The sequence below is a fragment of the Thunnus maccoyii genome, chromosome 3 (assembly GCF_910596095.1).
Source record: "Thunnus maccoyii chromosome 3, fThuMac1.1, whole genome shotgun sequence".
Classification (NCBI taxonomy): Eukaryota; Metazoa; Chordata; class Actinopteri; order Scombriformes; family Scombridae; genus Thunnus; species Thunnus maccoyii.
The window spans coordinates 12,528,184-12,549,120 of record NC_056535.1 but is presented as its reverse complement, the minus strand read 5'-3'; the positions used below and the strand labels follow the sequence as shown (position 1 = coordinate 12,549,120).

The following is a 20,937-nucleotide window of genomic DNA, read 5'->3' as shown; positions in this document are numbered from 1 at the left end:
GGTCAAAAGATTAAGGAAGGTAAGCTGACCACAGTGTGATTGTAAAGAAGATTAACTTCAACATAAATGGACACAGCTCGTAATGTGACATGCTGAAAGGATGTGTTGATGTCTCTTTCTTGACTGGTCATCACATTTTTCTGAAATCCTGTTAAGAAATGGACTGTCACTCCCACCTCCGGGCTACAAACAAACCATAACCAGAAGTGACAGTTTAGGTAAGACCTGCCAGTAAATGCTGAATAGTCCCTGAATTCTGCATGTTTGGACATGCAGATATGTCCAAGAGCTGCGTATCACACACCAGCAACTCAGTCATACCAACAGCTAATCACAGTGTGGACACAGAGTGCTGATGGGATATGACACCTAATCATGTTTTCTTTCCTAAACAGACAGTAAATAAAACAACTTTGAAAAATAAGATCAAAGGTATACCAACTGTCAAGAAAATCACATCTATATGCAAATCTTATGTTTCTCTTCTTTTGAGGTTTAAAAAAAGGCACAATAAATGTGTTTGAAGATTATACAAAACTATCACTGAACTCACACATAATCCAAGAATTGGCAAGATGTTGAGACTTGGAGCAATCATAATCATAATCATGATAACAGTCATAGTCTTAGTTATAGTTCTAGTCATAATCATATAAACATATAACTTCTCAGAAACTCCCCCTCCTCCCTTACTCTTTCCTCCTTACAGAGTCGGTATCTTCTGTTTGGCGATGAGACAGTGTTGTCTTTGTGTGCGATCCACTCTTGTTAAACTCAGCAGAGGGGCACTTCATTCAGCTAAGCCATCTTAAAACCTTTTCAACCAGTAAAAAGGGCCCTATAAGACAAAACTCCCACATCATTTCTCTAAAGTCACTCCTGCCAGAAGTAAACAGAGTGTGAGTTTGCTAACAGCCCTTTAATCTGGCAGGGTTCCTTTTATTCATTCATTCATTCGTTTTGTAGTCCTGAAGAACTGAAAGTATGTTTGTAAAGTGAGGAGGCCACATAAATAGTGTGTCAGATTTCTGGCTTGGCCTTTTTCCTCATATCTCTCAAAGTCCAAGAATTAAAAACAGTTTATATGTGGGTGAGCTGAGATTGGATTTCACAAGTTACTCATTAATTGACCCTGAATCCTGAATAATGAACAGTGACCATCTAACTTAAGCTTGGAAGTAAGAACAACACCACTGTTGACAGGCATGCTGAAAATATCTGTCTCTTACTATTCTCTAGGACAATGAACTAGTCGCAGCTGTCATCTCTTTTGAAATCGAAAACACTGAGTCAGATAGTCTTCTTGGTAACCACATGTTATGAAATATAACATTTAAAAACAGAGCTCTGAAACTATGCTTGCATCCTTCTCTGATCTAAGGATACCACCGTGTGGATGCTGTGAAACATGGAATGAGAGGGTTGGTTTTCTCCTTTCCTCTCATGCCAGCTCAGCATATATTTTTTAATGGTACCACAGAATCAGACAGGTTCCCGATGAGCTGCTATAACATAGAGTTTGTAATGGGCTCAGGCAAAAAGACTAAATATCAAGGGAGACTATCCCAAAAGATGAGAATTGTATTAGAGCTGATTTCTTATTGAACCACTCCCATGTAACCTGAAAAAACAGTCTTCTGGATCTCAGCTTTTTTCCCAAAGCTTTCATTCTGGCAAATTATCAGGGACAAAACTCTAAATGTTTTGTTAGTGGAATCTGCAAACACACCTTAATAGTTTCCATAGTTCAACCCACAATTTCAAAATGGCCAAGAAATTGAAAAAGATTAATAATATGAGTAAAGGGGGAGCTTATGAAATCCATTAAGCCCTGATACAAGGAATGTGTTTATTTGTCAGCATGTGAGTGTGTTTATAAGGAGTGTACTGACATCTCCTGCTCTTCGTTCTTGAGCTGTGCAAAGTTTTATGGAAGTCCAAACAAGTGCACAATGCCAAACATGGTTAGGCAGTCTTTTAACCCATAACTAAACCCTACTATGAAACTGGGAGGTTTAATCCTTCAGCAAATGTATTTCTGTCAAACAGGATGCCACCTCACACTCTGCTCCACAGATTTAATTGAAGTTGTTCAGCTGGTTTCAAATTTAAGCAAGCAGCAACATATTCTTATGGCTGTGTCATGACCACAGAGCTAGCTATAATACAACTGTCACCTTACCAGAGGATGCCACTACAGCAGAAACTTTCACAGTCTGGGGAGAAAATGACAATGTTGCAGTAACTGTTTTTCTAGAGACAATGCACGCTGAAAACTGACTCACACAGAACCTATAGCTGCACATTTCCCCCAAGCACTTGGCAATGACTCTGCTTTGAACATACACTGCCGAGCCTCCCTTGAGTTTGACCCACTTTTGTGATACAGAGATAATAAACACACTGAAAATATCGTTCACAGCTCCATGACAACTCTCAGACTCTTGCTGATTGAAGCAAAATAGAAATAAATCATGCAGTTGCACAAGGCAGTTGTCTGCAATTATGCATATTTTCGCTATGAATCATACCTATAGTACTGTATAGATTTTCTCTGTCTCTGCCTCGGTAGGAATTTGGCGAAATCAAGTGCAGCAGTGGGCAGGAAGTATTATTTGTCTGCCAAAGGGAGCACAGATGATAGTATTGTAAAGATGTGATGACTTGTTACTGGCAGGGGAGGGAGCTACTGACGACTGTCTCATGGCTGTTGAGAGAGAGAGCGAGACACAGCTGTGACCCTGGTGAAGCCAGGTCAGCCAATCAAAATCTGGATACACTCACTCAGCGTGTCCATAGTGTTTCGGGTTGTTAATCGATTAAGGTACAGTATATGCCTTCATACTTTAGCTGTGCATACTCAACAAACTGTGACTGATATCTGAATGACCTGAAACGGAGTAGGTATCTACAGTAATATTCTGAGGAAGTCTATGTCAGTTATCTCCAGACGAAAGCTGCTATAATCAATATTTTCATATTAATGATGGATCAAATGGCAACATGTACCGTATGTCAAAGGCATCGCTTGTTGTGATGAACCTACTGAACATTATCGCCCAATGCTGCAGTTCTCCTCAGCTCTATGGAATGTTTTAGTGTCCTCCAGCTCATGTTTTGGTTTTTCTGCCAGCAACTTTACTGTTTTGGTTCACTCTCACCGCTCTCATCAGTGTCGTTTCCAGCAGCAGCAGCAGCAGGCAAATGATTTGAGGGAAAAAGCTCTGTGAAAGCTACCTCTCCCTGCAGCACAAACAGCTGACAGACAAAGACAGCAGCTGGCTAGTGAACATAGTGGAGCATTTAACTGCTAGAAAAAAAAAAATTGTCAGGATTTGGTGAATCCAAAATAAAACTTAAAGAAGAGAGACTGTTGGACTTACATTTGTCAGGTGGATAGAAACAGGACTTCAAATGAATGCTAATATTTTGATCTGTGTCTGTTGGAAAAGCCACATATACTTTACAAGGTCATATGTCAATGTTTTGTTTACTGTTTGCTTCCCCCAAGTGGCCTAAAATCAATGAATGCAGGTTTTAAAACTTCTGTCTCCTCCTTCTTATGAATTAAGAAAAGTATCATCTAAAATACATGTTTTGCCTCGTAAAAGCTAAATCTATCATCATTCAGTTCTTCAGTAAACTTTGCAAATGACGGTTTCGGATCAATCACAGAAAAAACTTTCTAAGCCAACTCTGAACAATACAGCAAATCCAAAACACAAGAGTAGCTCTCACACATGTTTTAATGATTTGCATTAACTTTGAATAAACTTTGAATACTTCAACAGACACCAACACTGCAAATACTATCAGTGAAGCACCAGAATGCCATGTTTACTGTGCACTGCATGAAAAACATACTGTTGTTAGGCCTTAAGAAGAACATGCTTGACCTTGCTGGTAAATGAGTGACTCTTGGTTGCCATTGTCACACAGTAACCACATGCAAATTTGCAGAGGCACAGCTCTGGATTTTGTTTAATTGTTGAGTGTTTACCCAAGATAGAAACTCCTGGTTACGCAAGGTACAGTAATCTAATGATTTAGACTCTGCAGGCTCATGACTGTTAGTGGGAGGGTGATCATGGAGGACAACATCAGTCATGCAATAACTAAAACAAACAGTTGGTGCTGTAAAACTTGGTCAAATAAGTGCCGTGGTACATGTGAAAGAAGGACAAAGTACAGTGGTGGCCATGATGAGCCGCCAAATCGGGACTTCTTTAAACATCCTTCCTTCCTGCTCCCTGTAAAGCTATAATTTATCTGGCGTGCTTGGACAGATGTTATGGCTACCCATATAAAGAAGAAAGGTAAAACTGAATGTTGTGGACATATAATTAATATAGTTTATAGCTTTAAGACAGTCTAGCTTCTAGACAGTCTTTGGGAGTGCAAAACCTTCATCATTTTCACCTTTATCTGCATTTATTTAACCATTATCACAACAGCAAATCCTCTAAGTACAAGTTCAAAGAAGCCTCATCCACTCAGAAACCCGTCGTCTAAGTCTAAAATGTTCCCATGTTGTCATTAATTAGTTTCTGTTGTGACTAGGATTAGATAAGTCCTCCCTAGTTGTAAAAAAAAGCAGAACTGGAGAATTCCATTATGTGTTCATGCAAAATAGTCAAATAATTTATACACCAAAAAACACTCTCCACTCACTCAAGTATGTGTGCCATCCGCATCAATTAAATCCTTAATCAAAGGACTTAAAGAAGCTAAACAAAAGACAATGTGCCTCTCTCTGTCACTCTCTCTTTGTCAGTGTGCACACACTTAAAGAGCTTGAGATGCTGTGGACTGCTGATGTGAAACAGTCCCACCAACCGTGCTCAGGATGACAAAAAGGTTTGTAGTCTGCAGTAACATTAGCTTTGTGTTCTCTTTGTATGTCGTAAAGATAAGGTCTCATAAAAAGAGAACAAAAGAATGTGTGTCATTACTGTGCACAGTATCACGCAAGTGAAAAATGCTACATATGAAATACATTAGCCTTTTATTTTTCTGAGTGTGTAAACTAGGCAGCAATAAAACATTTCAGACACATAGCTGACAAAGCCACAGAGAGAAACAAAGTCACTTATCCAAACCAGAGGCTCACGCTTTCACTTACTGGGTCAGTGGAGCACTTTAACTCTTAAACCAGAGAATAACAACAGACAAGAATGACACGCAGGAAAAAAGTTACAGTAGATGTTACATTACCATCTTTGCAAAAAATGTTTTCCTCTATCAGGTTGAAAGTTTTTTCATTTTTGGTCCTGATTATTCTCTCCAGACAGCCTCCCTGGGCTCTGGGCTGACGGACTTGCCATGTTTAGTGCATCAACAACAGAGGATCTGCCATCGGTTGAAGTACATCCACATGACAGTGAGTGGTCTTGATGGAAAACCGACCAAAGTCATGTCCATTCTTCACAGACTTTTCCCAAGTCTGAGTGTGTGTGGAACAGAAAACAGCAAATTGTCCAGCTGCCTGTTGATCCTCTAACTCCTCTTTCACTTCTCTTTCGCTTCTCTGGCTACTCCGAGTGTTTAGAGCAAGTTGGGGGTGAGAGAGATAGAGAGAGAGAGAGTGAGAGAGAGAGAGAAGGAGGTAGGGAGGGAAGAAGAGATTGTTTGAGAGGGGGAGGAGAAAAGCTTTCCCTTTCAGAGGAAATCCCCCTCGAGGCTTTTCAGAGTTTCTTCTCTCCCTCCCACACACACACACACACACACACACACACACACACACACACACACACACACCCACACACACACACACCCTTCAAGCAGGCTTTATCACACACCCAAGCACACCCACAGGCACAATATGGCACAAATGGATACACAAATGTAAAAAAATTCTGCACAGAGGCACTCACTACATGTACAGTATGTGTTACTTTATGTGAAGTATGGATTTAAACATCCCACCTACTTTGTCTTGCATGTAAACACATGCATGTATGCACACTCCTTTGGCCCAACATCAGAGAGCTGCAGAATTTCAGCCCCTCGTTTGTGGCCCCTTTCTTTCTATTTTAATCACTGGGAGCTTTTAGAGGACTAAGTCAGTCTTTCTCCTCTCTCCTATCCCTGGTAGACTTCCACTGTCTGCTCCAGGCTTTCTCATTTCCTTTCTTTGGCAATTGTCTTCCGGCAGACTGCCCAGTCTTTGACTCGTATCAAAGGGAGAGACAGCAGAGGGGCTTCCCTGCTGAAGTCCGAGCCAAGCAGCAGGCATGTAGAGAGAGCTGCTATACCTCCACATTAGGCCTGAGGAATGTCGTGTTACACCCTCTGGACTACAGTTTACATCTGGAGTTGTAAGATGTATAGTTTGAAACCCAAGTCCTGCTGCATCACCGAGACATTCCTTGAAGGAAGAGATTGACAGGCCATCGTTTATTTCTGTCGGCTAAAGGCCAGAGATTGAGTGCGAGTGAGGTGGTTTAGACAAGCGGCTCACAGTTGGCCTCAAACTCTGTCTGTTTGTTCATTCAAATTCCAGAAATTACATGAGTCCGTGGATATTTTCATCGTGAGGAGAAAGGCTAGAATATATATTTCTTTTAATCAAAAGTTTCTCTCTGTTCAGCAGGTGAAGTTCCAGCTGGAAATATGAAATGTAAGCCTCTCTTGAGAACTCTCACAGTATCTGTGGTTTCCCACTCTGCAGACACTGCAGTCTCTTGAACATTCCTCGCATGTTTTTCTTTCACAGAAGGAAAGCCATGCTAATTTGTCTTTCACCCTAAACCACAAAAATATGTAGGCTTAGGTGACGTTCTTGAGATGTGGTACACTCATCCATTCCCTGTCTCTCCTCTCTCTTTCATTCTCAATCATTTCTTGTGTTCCACTCCCTCGTACAAAGGCAGCTCATGTCTTTAAAGTGGATGGTTGTTTTAAGCAGGAGTTAAGCAAATGGTTAGAGAAACAGCAAACATTAAGATTTGAAGATTTACAGTAGCTTTGATGTCTGCCATGTGGGCATTGATTGTCAGCTGTGATTGACAGTTTGCTCACCTGCTGCTCTCCCTGACTCCGGGACTCTGAGTATTAGTATAGTATATACTATTCTCACAATATTTCAGTAGGTTTAATGTTACTTGATTAGGATACCTGCCCCTTTAATACAATTTAGCTAAAGTAGCTAACGTTAGCCAAAGTGCATGCTGCAGTGTTCCCAGTAAACTTGCGTTCACTTCAGTCTGAGGTAGTGGAACGTGTTTCCAGATTGTGAAAGGCAACTCCTTCTCTGGAAGATCCTGGCTTCAACACAACAGTGATATATTATCACCTTTTAAGTTTATATGATGAACTTGTTAGTAATAACATTTGCTTATTCACACATCCAGCAGATTTTTAGGCATTCATTTGGAAAATTTGTGTTTCTGACCTCCTCAATATTCACCCCGCATTTAAGTCTGATCTGGTCTCTACCAAGTCCTTAGGAGAAATATATGGCTCTTTGACCTAGATATGTACTGAGCGGGACTTTGGCCATACAATATATCTGCAGTAAGCTAAAACTAGCCAATAATATCACTTTGCTGATGTGTCATCTGATTTATGAGGGAAAAAAGGTAATCTACTTTTGTTTTTGTTTCACTCATCATTGAAGTCCAGACCAGTCCAGGTTGGCTCCCCTCCAGAAACGTGATTGTGAAGCTGAGGGCGGGCAGGATGAAAGCGGGCCACAGCGGGCTGACACTCAGTTCTGATCCCTCGTTCATGAAAACCAGATGGGCTGTCCATCTAAACCAACAGAGAGACGGTGGAGGGGGTGGAGGGGGTTTCTTCATACACTGTGAGTCAGTGAGTGTGGAGATTTGATAGGGTGCTCTTAAAAATGCAGACATAAACACGCATAGGTACACACACTCAGAGAACTAGACAAAACTAGACAGGGAAATGTACACAAAGATAGAGAGCGAGAGTTCCGGAGATACTGCCAAAGCCAGGAAGTTTGAGGCACACGCCCACGCGGGTTCATTAAGCAGCCGTGTAAACATGCACATGTACTGTAGCTTCTTAAATATACTGTAGACATAAACACATAAATACACACACACACGTAAACACAGCAGGATGAGACCCTCTGCACTCCATTTTCCCTCCCTCCGTGTCTAATTCCTTCCTAGTGAGTGGGAGACCCCTACGGCAAGTGAACAGGACCCCTTCAGTGATTAACTTCAAACCAAGACTCACCCACATAACCTCCCATGTACACTTAGACGCAGCAGCCTCCACTTTTCTGTGTCTGTTAGGAGTCTATAAAGCATGACTCACAGTGAGTGTACACACTAATATCATCATTAAAGTGCGGGAAAACACCAACTCTCCTCTTGGCACTCTACCTCCCGCATCAGTTCTTGGATCAATTACCTGGCTCCACTTGCTCTCCAAGCCGATATTCATTAACTTTTATGTGTCGCGGGTTGTTTTCATTTAATGCCAGGGGAGAACAGTTATCCCAGCATTGATAAAGTGTATCCTGCTCTTGGAACAGATCCAAACACTTTGAGCACGTCTCAGTGTCATTATTATGAAGTGCACTGTCTCAGTGACGAATGTCTGAATAGCTTTTGGCTGTAATCACTCCTGTCTTGATGGGACAAGATGAAAAGGGGGAACACAAAGACAAAGGGGTTATCTGTCTCTTGCTTGTTTCACTTTCCCAGGGAGAGCAACCTTATCACCGTCTGGAGATCTGCTGCTGTGAGTGTGACATCATTTCCTGCCTGACCCGGGCCTGTCAAGATAAGAGGCCCCCGACTTGCGGTGTAGATATTTGGTTGTATAAACGTTCTTTCAACAAACAGAGAAGTCGATACCTGTCTACACCACAGATGTGTTTTTTGTGTGAGGTACTCCTGCGTCTTTTAAGAGAGGATTTAAGGTATGTTTTGAGTTGCATGTCACTCTGTGTGGTGCTAAAGAGAAAATGAGGGTCTGCTGAAGAAAAGCTGTACATTCAAGGACATTCCAGCAGTGAGACTATGTGCATGTGTGTGTGTGTGTGCGTGTGTGTGTGCTTGTCTTTCATTGTTCATTCAGGTGCCGCAGAATTTCATCGAGGTGCCACGCTTCGGGGATGCACCGTAACATTAAATGTTCCCAAATGTTCCTTTCCCTTGTAAATGTAAATCCATCAGTCTATCAAGTTCTACAAATCACGCTCCATTTTTATGGCTAATAATAAAAGACAGGACAGAGACGCCGCCAACACTTTAAATTGCTTTCCATCTGTCCCACTTTAAGAGCTTTTTTCCCACTGAGATTTTGTAATGAGACATCACATTTTAATACTGCGAGAAGGTCTCACTGGGATACAAATACATCCTTTTGTCAGTGTAGCTAGTTGTAGTTGTAATGTAGTTTTTAAAGATGTTTTGCTTCTTACAAAAAAATATAATAAACTAATGTGTAATGACGTTTAAAATACATGTTTTAAAAATAGCTCATACTCATTCATTGCACAAAAAGTAATGGCCATGCAGTGTTTATTTCATCTTTAAAATTTACAAAATTATGTTAAAAATGTGCAAACCATCTTGCCTACGGGCAGTAATTTGTATGTACAGTATAGTAAGTTTCATTATAATCCTCAGCAGCAGCGGCTCAGATATCCTCTTGGTCATGCTCTCCACATCCCAGATAATACTGTCCTCATGTTATTATATCAAAAAATCCTGTTTATAGCAAATCCACAATATGAACTTCAATCCCTTTTGGAAAACAATGTGCGTTGCCAATGAATCCCACTCAGCTGCAATCTAGGATATAGCCTGAATCTATCTGTGTGAGGGCTTAGTAGATTGGATGCTGAGAGTAATGGACTGTATGTACTCAGCAGGAGAGGAATGATACATTAAAGACTTCCCAAAATGGAAACATCCTTGCCAGAGATAACAAAGTACATTTGTTCCATATTCTGTCTCTAGGCTTTGACTGGACATTCGAGTGGGTAATTGTATGTGAAGTGTTTGTGGTTTAGTGATATCACATCAGTTTACAACATAGTAATCGAGGACTATACAATAAATTTATAGAGAGTAATGGTTTCTGCAGAGACAGTTTTGAAAAATTAAATCAAAGGCATTTCCATCTCTGTGGAATACTGGTAAGCTTTTGTTTAACAGATTTTTTTAAAAGGATTTAAATACAATATTGATTAGTATCATATGTGAAACTCTAATGCCGCATGGTAAGCCCACTGAGCAGTTCCACATGTTTTGGTTGGTCCCTTTCTTTCTGTCCTGATGTGTTTTCCTGAGAACCACAGTGCTGAGAGGCTTTAACCTCAGCTGGCCACTGCTGGGTGCTGGTCCAGTGTAGGAAGCAGGTGTTAAATTCACAACAGCAGACAAGCCATAGAAACGACGGCTGCAAGCTGAGGCACAAAAATGTGAGAAGCTTGAGACTTTGGCTCAAAAAGCTTTTTTTTCTCACTTTCCTAAGATATTATTCGGAAATGAGACAAGACTGAAAGTCTAGTTCCTCCCTAGCTTTCCCAGGAGGATGTAATAAAGAAAATAATTGTTAGATGGATGAAAAATGGAGAGACAACTCAATTTTTCTTAGATTCTTACCACTAGTGGGAGTGAAAGAGTAGCCCCAAAATGAAAACTATGTTGTTACCTTAACTTGAAGGATTATCCTCTTTGTCAGGCCCAGCTCTATATTATCATACTTTACTCCAAATCATCAATCTATTGCTGCATTCAAGCAATCTCACCCTGTTCACAAGATGGTTACCTCCAGTGCCTTGTAGCCATAACATTTAAATATCCTAAATTGACTAATTTTGCTGTGTTACATATTTGGAGTGGTTCGTGGTTAAACATGATACAAAATTCCTGATGTCTCCATCTTGGAATTACACCTAGCAGGCTGATGTGAACATTTTTTCCAAACTTGGCTGCTCAAAATTACATTCTGAACAATATGTGGTGAACTCTGTATAGCTGTATAATGTCAACCTCAGCTATATTTAGCTATTCTTTGAGTTTAATGTACATTAACATGCTAACATGCCTTTAGTTACCATGTGTACATGTTATCTATTGAATATCATAATGCTATTAGCATGTACAAATAATCACAGTTAGCATAGCAAATGCATAATAGCATGTTAACATGCTAAAGTTAGCATGTAATGTTTATGCATACAGTTAGCATGGTAATATGCTTACTGTTACTTGTTGTGTTACATGTTAAAATTATTAATATTATTAATATTATTAATATGTTATTACTATGTTAGCATTAATAGAGACTACAGTGAAATTACAACTGAGGCTCGTGGTAGCACTAGATGAAATCAGGGTAAAGTAATTGGGATTTATCGTCCAGGGACCCGAATTTCTGTACCAAATAATACTATTCTATGCTGGACCAAGGTGTTGGACTAACAGATCAACATCTTTATAACTGTGCTGGTATAGCTAAAAATGATTCAGAAACATGAACATACTGGGTACCATAGAGGTCAAGATCAAGACTGAGATTTCATCTCAAGTAACCAGGAACACACAACACACACTGTTTTATTACATGCTAGGAAATTACTCATTCTTTTGTAATAATCCCATAAGCTTTCAGGCTTTTTGAGACATTGGACTGAAGTAGTCATTAGGACACCCATGAAGACTACACCAAGACAGTATTTAATGGTTCACTCTCAACTCTATTCGCTTGTGTAAGCAAAGCTGTTGACACAATGGTGTTTTGGGAGAGTGGTATATGAAAACAACGCCTGCTGCCAGGCCATGGGAAACAGGGAGACCCAAACATGCAGCTGAGTCAGAGATAGACTGACACATAGACAATGTTGTTTCAGGTGAAGCAGAGGACAACAGGTGTGTGTGTGAGAAAAGAGCAGCATAGAGAAGATATGTTATGCTTCTTCTATCAACTTCCTAACACATGACTAAACAAGAGTGAAAACAGTAGAGTAGTATTCTGAGAGTTTAATGTTTGGTCATCATTAGATCCACTAATAAACAGGAAACTGGCTCGTAGGAGACAGCCAAAAGCTGTGTGTGAAAAGTAGAACACATAATATCAACAACAGATTTATGATTCACAGATGTTGATATGTGAGTAAATAGGAGTGATAATTTTGTTGAGAAAGCCTGAGACAATAACGCAATAATATGAGCTTTATTAAAATACCAGTGAGTCATAACAAGTCTGTAAATCTGTCGACTTTGCCCGCCCTTCTTTTTTTTCCTCCTCAACTCAGTATCTGTCTCATCAACTGTCTCCTCAGTGTCTCCTGGGATCATTTCTCCCTGACCGCCTCTAACTGCTTTACCCTCTCTGATCTCTCAGTACTCCTCTGTGTCAGCTATTTCCTTTTTTTTCTCAATTTTCTCCAAGTTTCCCTAAAAGTCTCTTGTCTAGTTTCATTCATTCCTCTCTTTATTCTCACCCTCTACTTATTTCTTATTCCTGCTGAACTCACAGTTTTTTTTAGCTTTTTTGGACCTGGTCTTCTCACCCTCCAGTCCTTCCTCTTGCATTTTTTTTCTTACAGTAAGAAGTCCAGAAGCAGCTGTTGGGAGGTGGCTGCCTCTAAGTGGAGCTAATCTGTCTGATTTAATACTCAGTAACTGGAACTTCAGATGGGCAAAGTTGATAATCCTTTAATGAGACACTGAGCATGAAAAACACTTATACAGTACAGTATGTGCATCTTTCCTTTATGTCGCTGACTCTTTCGGTCTATTTTTGTGTCTGTTTTTCTGTCTGTATCTCATCCTCTCTTTCTTAACATTTCAGTTGAGAGCTCCCAAACTACTTATTTCTCCCTTTCATGTTCCAAAGCATTTATTTCTCGTGGTCAGACAATCACGTTCTTTCAATTTTTCCTCCCTCTTGCCCTTTGATACCAATTATGTCGAGGTGTGTCTGCTTACGTAAAAATGTGTTGAAAGTAGTTGTGTTCAGTTTCTCAATGTCTTTTCTGTTGCCTGTTTCCCTTGCTTTCTTTGGGTTGTTGTGGGTGCAGCAGATGTTTTGGCTTACCATAAAGCCACACCACACAGCACTAGGTTGACAGTCTAAAGGACCAACCCAGTGGTATAAATACAGGCAGTGCAGCCAGTGTAACTGCAATGGGGTCCGGGGCCTGATGGAGCCCAGCCCCGCACCATTCAAACACAGGTGGTACGCAATTTTTTTTTTTTTTGTAGTTATGTAGAAATAATATCACACACTCATGGTGTTTCTGTGTGTATTAGCAATGCATTTATTCTAGTCCTCCAGCCCCTCTGAAAAAAAGCTATTATATTCTTACAATATTCCTATAGTTTAAACTTTGTTATCTGTGCCAGCCACATAGCCTCATAATCTCTATGAGCCACTTGAGGATTAAATTAATTTAAAGTTTTGATCACTATGCCACTGTGAGCCAGCAGTCATAACATTAAGCCTTATTCACAGTATTTAGTTTTTATAATGGTTCATGTCCATTGTGTGTAAAAGCCTGACCTGATTACAAAATCCAAGAGCTGTCTCTAATATCGTGTGCGTGTGATGAATGCTTGTGCATTTTGCAGTGAATAGGGCCCATAAAAACTGGGCTTGGCCCATCATGACTACCTTACTCCACTGGACCAACCCAAAGCACAACAGGAGCAAGATCAGCTGTTTCTGTGATAGAAATCAGGGAACAAAAGCCACTGAGTCTGGCAAAAATGCTCATAGTGAATCCTCCAGCAGTGACTTCTATGATCACATGGGAGCTTCTTCCGTCAGTGAGGTGTACACAAACATTCTGCTGCTTCTGACAATCCCTTTCACGGATGTGACTGCTGAGCCCCCGTTCAGCTCAGAATTTTTGAAATCTATTTGAGGAGCGCAGTGGGACAGAAGAGGTCGAGTAGGAGGCTTATATTATTCATTGGGAATGAAAGAAGTTGAACCTAGAGCAGCCAGAGCTTCGACATGTTTTTGGGGAGGGTGTTGTGTTTTTTTTGGAGGGGGGGGGTGGAGGGAATAGGGGTGGAACGGAGGTTAAAGTCAAGAGGAGGGTTCAAAGAAATCATTAATCGTGGGGAGTGAATTGAAGCGAACCAAGATTTGCACTCACTTCCCTAATTATTTTCATACAGTCCCTAAAGTGAGACAGAAAAAATGCTGTGATTTTACTGTGATCAACATTAAAACTATATTTTTAATATAGAATATAGACGTACATACTGAACCACATTAAACACACCAGTGACTCTGTGTCTTATATGGGTTTCCTTCACTATTTTAACTTGCAGTATATATATTACACCACTAGGTATCATGTTTTATCAACAGTCACAGACTGTAATTTGAGAAGCACAGATGTAAAGTCTCTGCCTCTGAACAAGACCACAAAAAGACGAGGCTTAAATGCTCACAGTACTCTGTTTTGCATCCACATATCATCTCTTGACTTCAAAGCATCTGAAATGAACAAGATGTATCCTTTAAGTCCAAGAGCAGCCTCTCCTAAAAAGGGCAGGATGATCCACTAAAACAAGCCTGAACCAAACAAGCACTAATGATAAGTGTTTCCTCCCCACTGCCAGGTGAAGGCAGTCATTTCCACTGGCAGGATAAATTGATCCAGATGGCATGTGGACTCAACATTAACAGCATTATGACCCTCTCCTCACCTGCCTCCTTGTAGGGTATTATTATCACAAGACCAGAAAACATCTGGCTGGCAGAGCTGTGTGATGCAGGGTTCACATATATGAGCACACTTCAAAGTTTATCACATCTGTCTTTACGGAAAGATTTTACTGGTTAGATAAGATGGTGTCTGGCTTTAAATCTTAATTTACTCCGACATCTCTGATGGTAGGTGGACAAAAGTGAAGAGTTATACTGTTAACCCTTTCATACTGTTCAGGTCAAATTTGACCCACAATTACATTTGAAAGCAATAAAAAAAACAAATTACAAAAATTTGAAAATTACATTCTTTAGGCCTGAAATTTTATGACTTTTCCTAAAGTGGCCCAGAATATTAAAAAATGGAAATGTTTCAAAATTATTTATTTTTGTGCAGTTACTATACATCAATCTGCCACTAGGGAACAAAAGAGAGGGAGATGCAACTTCTGCACAACAAAAAAAGATTGTAAAAGTCATGTTTTTTGCAGTTTTGTTTGTTTGAAATATGCAAACCAGTTTGTTGTTTTGTTGTATGACTAATACATTAAATGCAGAGTTCAGTGTGTTCGATTGACAGAAAAGTAGGGCATGTGGTTTGCAGGCAGGGTTGATTGATGATTATAATGAAACATACCATTCAAAAATGTCGTTGCATTCTTTACTTTCAATAAAATTAATATAAATAATTATGCCTGTTTATTCTCCTGTTTTAGATAACATGAGATCATAATATAATGTGATGGTGAATGTATTTTCTCTATAAACAAATAGTGTCAAACCCAGAGAAAACACTCTCTCTGTTCTCTGAAACACTAATGAAGGATAATGTAGTATGAAGATAGGCTTATTGTGAAGGGAAGAGATATACACAAGCTAGTGTGGTAAAGTAATATGAGCTTCACATTATTTTAGACAAAGAAGACAAACAGAGAAACTAAGATCAAACACAGTAAGTTATGTACATATAAAAATATCACACACACACACACCAGTTGTTCAACACAGGGTGTGTCTGAAGCATTCTGCACTAAAATCCACCACCTGTGTGTGTGTGTGTGTGTGTGTGTGTGTGTGTGTGTGTGTGTGTGTGTGTGTGTGTGTGTGTGTGTGTGTGTGTGTGTGTGTGTGCGTGTGTGTGTGCGTGTGTGTGTGTGTGTGTGTGTGTGTGTGTGTACTCAAGTCTGCAGCTGTGTAAGCAACTGACCTAACAGGGACATTAGCAGCAAAGAGCTCAGTCTATAAGCATATGTTTACCTATGTGCAAACACACTCACACACACATATACAAAAGTATTCTTATTAGGCCATACAAGATACATGCTACACAAGCTAAGTATCTTGAAGACTCTGCAATCAACACATTAGGCAGCACAGATAATATAACCTTTTAATTTAATGATTAGTTCAGTTCTCAAAATGACAAGAAGGCGTTATTTTTTTCCTCACCTGTATTCTGCGAAGACTCGCCCCTACTCTGCCTCTGATTGGCTCTGACGATAATATTTTTACTCTAACCCTAACCATCTCACTCCTCATGCCTAAAACTAACCAAACTAACCAACAAAGCGGGCAGGAAAAAGAAAATAAGGCATCAGGAAATCAACAAACAAACACCTATTAGATAAGAAGTGCTAATAGTATAAATAACAAGAACATGCATTTCTAGTTTTGCATGTTTCTGGATTTTAACTGTCTACATATCTAAAATATGTTTTTGTTTTTTGTTGTTTTAAATAACACACACAACTAGTTTCAAGCCACTCTGCATGTGTGTGTGCTCATATTTTTGAGGGGTTTACTGACACACCTGTCTCTCTGTGCCTGTGTTTGCTCAGGATTGTAAGGCTTTCCGTTCTAGGAGACATTAAAAGCTTTTATGTGGGAAATGTGACAGTGCATCTGCTGGAAAAAAAAAATAGAAAGCCTGGATTAATATAGTCACTGTATCAAGAGTAAGACTAAATGCTGTAACATTTAAATGGGTCATATTCATCCAAAGGACAGGCATTTCATTTTTTTTTTTTTTTATTCATTTCATTTTTTGTTTGTATTGGTTAAAATCTGAATTGTTTATCATAAAAGTATATATTTTATATATACTTTCTGCTCCATACTGCACCTTAGAACATTTTGTAAAAAGCTATTTAATTTAGTATTAGTATTTAGCTTAGTATTTAGAAAGTGTAGCAAACACTTCACATTTCAGCGTTTTAGTTATATATTTATATATATTTAGTTATATATCTATATATATCTTATATATCTGAGACACACAATTGAACTAACAATGAGAGACAAAGTATAGCAAAATATTTCACTCATGTGCACAGGCATAAAAAGGGAGACTATTTCCAAGAAAATTACATGTATCTGTTAAGTTTAAAAACATGAATTCAGGGGCACAAACCAGTGAGAGCTCAAAAGTGACACTGTTCATAGTTTATCAGTACTCAATATAAAAGCCTAATGACAGTTCAGCTCACTACAAAAGTACTAAAATAAAGACACAAGCATCTTTGTGGATGACAGAGGCAGCTGACCCTCAGTCAGGCCGCAGGAAGCCATTAACAGGTCATGACCTTTAGTCTCCACGACTCAACATATCCCACAAGTCTAAAAAGAAAACAACAGGTACATGTTTTACACGAACACACTCACACACACATCAATGTCACTGGCCAACAGGTGGGATTTCTTGATGGAACACAGACTCCTGAACAGGAAAGTCAGTGAAACTACTGTCTTTGTGTAGGCTGACAAGCCTAAAGGTAGGAAATGTGACCTCCAGGATCAAATGAATGGCTTCTACTACATTGTACAAACGCCTCGACCTACTTTGTCCAATTGCCTTTTGTCTAAATATCCAAGAAAAACAGCTCTGTATCCCATCTTATTGTTAGGCCTCTAAAAAAATTGTATCACTTTTCTACCACATTATTTCTGACACATTTTATGAAACTTCAAATAACATATTTGCCTGATTTTTTGTTTGTTTTTACTTTTTGTGGACTTTCAGAGATCAAGACACAAAAAACAGAGAAAGAAAATAAAAGAGAAATCTGCGTGCTGTAATTCCTCTGTGGAACACAGAAAACATTTGAAACAGACAACCAAGCTGAGATGAGTATCAAAGAAAAGCCTCAGAAAGGGCATTTCTCACACAGAACATTCCTTAACTATGGCTTGAAAACTTGCTGTAATTGGCGTCACAAATGTGACATTAAGATCTGGTCATTTTAGTTTCATGGACTTTTATCTAAAATGCTGCATTGTTTCAGTGGCCAGTTGGTAGCAGTTTTTTGGGGATCTTCAGTGATAAATGTACAATAGAACTACTGTCTTGGTCATATGATGAAAGGAGGCACGTAAAAGTTGTGTCCAAGTTAGTGTCACAAGTCACCTTTCAAGCCATAGAAGATAAAGTGGCTTTGGGGTTAATGTGTTGATCTATTCTGTGAAGGTGTCATGAAAAAACTCAAATGCCAAAATTAGATAATCATATTTTGACCAGTTGGAAAGCCTTCGTTCTGAGTCAGGAAAACAGGAAGAATAAAAATAGTAATTTAATAGAATAGTAGTTTGTAGTGTAGTGTGTTAGGGTTAGAGTAGGTAAATTCACTGAAGATGTCATATGTTTTCACTGACACTTTAGATTGTAAATGATGTGTATTTAATGCTTAAAAATACAAATGGTTATCTTGAACCTACAACATGTTGCTCTGTAGAGCAGTTTTTTCCAGAAACACCACCTGTTTTGTAAAATGGTAACAGAGTAGAACAGATTTTTCCTTTTTTTTATTTAGACACATTTCAACCTCTATAGCTTACATGTCCACCACCTCTCACTCCCCTTTTCCTTCTTACCTACTTTATCTCAAGATAAAACAGTTTATTGCTTTGAATAGCTGCCAAAATAGGCTGATGTTCTTTGAAGTCTGTTCATATGCTTGCTGATAGCAAATTTGCTATTAATTTTGACCCTAATAACACCGTACTACTGATATGTGTTACAAATATTAAATCCCCCTCTGGACTTAAAGCACAGGAAAGTGGGAGCTTCATCAGTGCAAACAGGCCTGGAGGCAGAATATTTCATACTCCTCACATTGTTCTTGGACACACCTGGAGGCCAAAATAAACTTCTCCCAGATGATCTAAACTACTGGGGAAATCCCAAATTGCCACATTCTCTGTTCTTCACATATCAGCGTTTTAGTTATATATCTTAGACATACAACTTAACTAACAATGAGAGACAATTTAACTAAAAAGAGAGAGACAAATATTTGAACATACCTTGTAATGTTGTTTTCCACCTGTATGTCCAACTAACAAAGGAGGATCATTCTTGTGCTGTTTGAAATCTGCTCATTTTGAGGCAGAACATTGGAGCTGTAACAACATGACATGCAACAGGTGTAGCCTCGGAGGAAGGGTGGAGGAAGAGAAAGAAGGAGGACTGGAGTTTATTTGGGGGCGGAGGCAATGCATAGGCCTGCTTTGACGAGAACCTGTGATCATGCTACAGCAAACCTATTTTTCATAATCCATTTATGCATTAGCTTTACTTCAATGTCTTTTTCTGTACATCTAGATGTAAATATACTTTGGCACAAAGCACAGCTGTTGTCAGTATCAATCAATCAGTGAATACAAAAATGAATACAATACAAAAACATGAATACAATAAAATAAGTGAAGAAAATAAAGTAAATAATGTCTGTGAATCATTCTTAATCAAAAGCCAGGCTGAAGAGGTAGGTTTTACATTAACGTTTAAAGGTTTTAACACTTGCAGCTACTCTCAGATCCTCAGACTGTTCCAGCGGCTCAGAGCATAAAATCTGCCCTACCAAAGGTTTTAGTCCTGTACTTTGGAACAACGAAAACACTCATGCCAGAGGACCTGAGGAGCCGCACTGGTTCATGCACTGTAAGCATGTGAGACATATAGGCTCGTGCAAGATCATGAAATGCTTTAAAAACAAGTAAAAGAATTTTAAAATCAATATGACATCACGATGGGTATCATACTATATATAGATTAAAAATAAGTGGCCCTAAAAGTGATCCTTGGGGAATCCCACAAGTTATTTTTTGAGGTTTTGGAGAAGTTATCATCAACTGCAACAGAGAACTCTCTGCCAGAGAGACAAGAGGAAAACCAGTTAAAAACAGATAGTCCAATAAATATTGGACTGTCTGGAATTGGTGTATTGGTTTATTGGCAATAAGGTTTATTGGCATCTAGATGTATCCTGATATTATTCACTCCTTGAAATAGGGCTGTCTCAATGCTATAAAAGTAGACTGAAACATTTCAAACTTATTGTTTGAGTTAATAAATTTGTTTGATTGTATGTACACCAGTTTCTCTAAAATCTTGCTGATGATTGGACATTGGACATAGTTACTGGGTATTGACAGATCAAGCCTCCTTTTTTTTTTTTTTTTTTTTTTTTTTTTAAAAGACTTCACAAGTGCAGTCTTGAATGCTATAAAAGCCAAGGTCCCAAAAACAACTTTACATTGACTTTATTCACAATGAATAACTTTGTGATTATGAAGTGTGACAGATGCAGATACTGTAGGTGAGGTGCTCTGAGAATAAACCATCTTAACATCCTGTTATGTTTCAGTGAAACATTATCATACAGCATGTAAAAAAGATGTCTCTGGAATTATGAAATAAAGAAATTACTAAAACAAACCTTAATCTTTAGAAACAAAGTAACTCTGCTCTCTTTGAGGACTCCATAGAGAACACATCGGCCCTCATAAGAGATCAGCTGGTGATAGAGGTTGCTGGAGATAACCTCTTTTGAATAAATATAGCTGTGTACTATCTCATGTGCAGCCCGACCCTGTTCTCGCTGTGCCCAATGTGCCTGCCTTCCACCCGTTACACAAAATGGAGCTCTGAATTTGGGTCAAGCAGCCCCAGGAGTTGCAAGGCTGTCTTGTTCAGGCTGCTGCATCATTGCAGTATGTGTTAGTTATAGTACGTGATCCACAACATTAAGCATCATAAGCTCCTTTTTTTACCTCTATGCTCATGCTCTTTGATAACAACATTACCAAACTCTGGATAAAGCTTCAGTCAAGAGTAGACTTGGAGTGGTGAACTAGTTCAGCTGATGGAGAACATTCAAGCATGACCTGTACCTGACTTAGCAGTTTAGAGAGAGCATTTCTTCAAACACAAAATGGCAAGTGTTAGACACTTTACCTCCACATTCATCAATCACACTTGGAATATAATTATTTTTCAGGTGTGCC

The 20,937-nt window shown here is 39.2% G+C and overlaps 1 protein-coding gene across 1 annotated transcript in view; it reads right to left on the bottom strand.

Moving 5' to 3' along the window:
- The window catches only part of quo (quattro), a 31,923-nt gene extending 26,334 nt beyond the window's left edge, over window positions 1-5,589 (bottom strand). The window contains exon 1 of the mRNA XM_042407211.1: window positions 5,215-5,589. Within this exon, the coding sequence (XP_042263145.1) occupies window positions 5,215-5,217 (3 nt within the window). The 5' untranslated portion in view covers window positions 5,218-5,589. The remainder of the gene's footprint in view (window positions 1-5,214) is intronic.
- Between the last annotated feature and the right edge of the window lie 15,348 nt (window positions 5,590-20,937).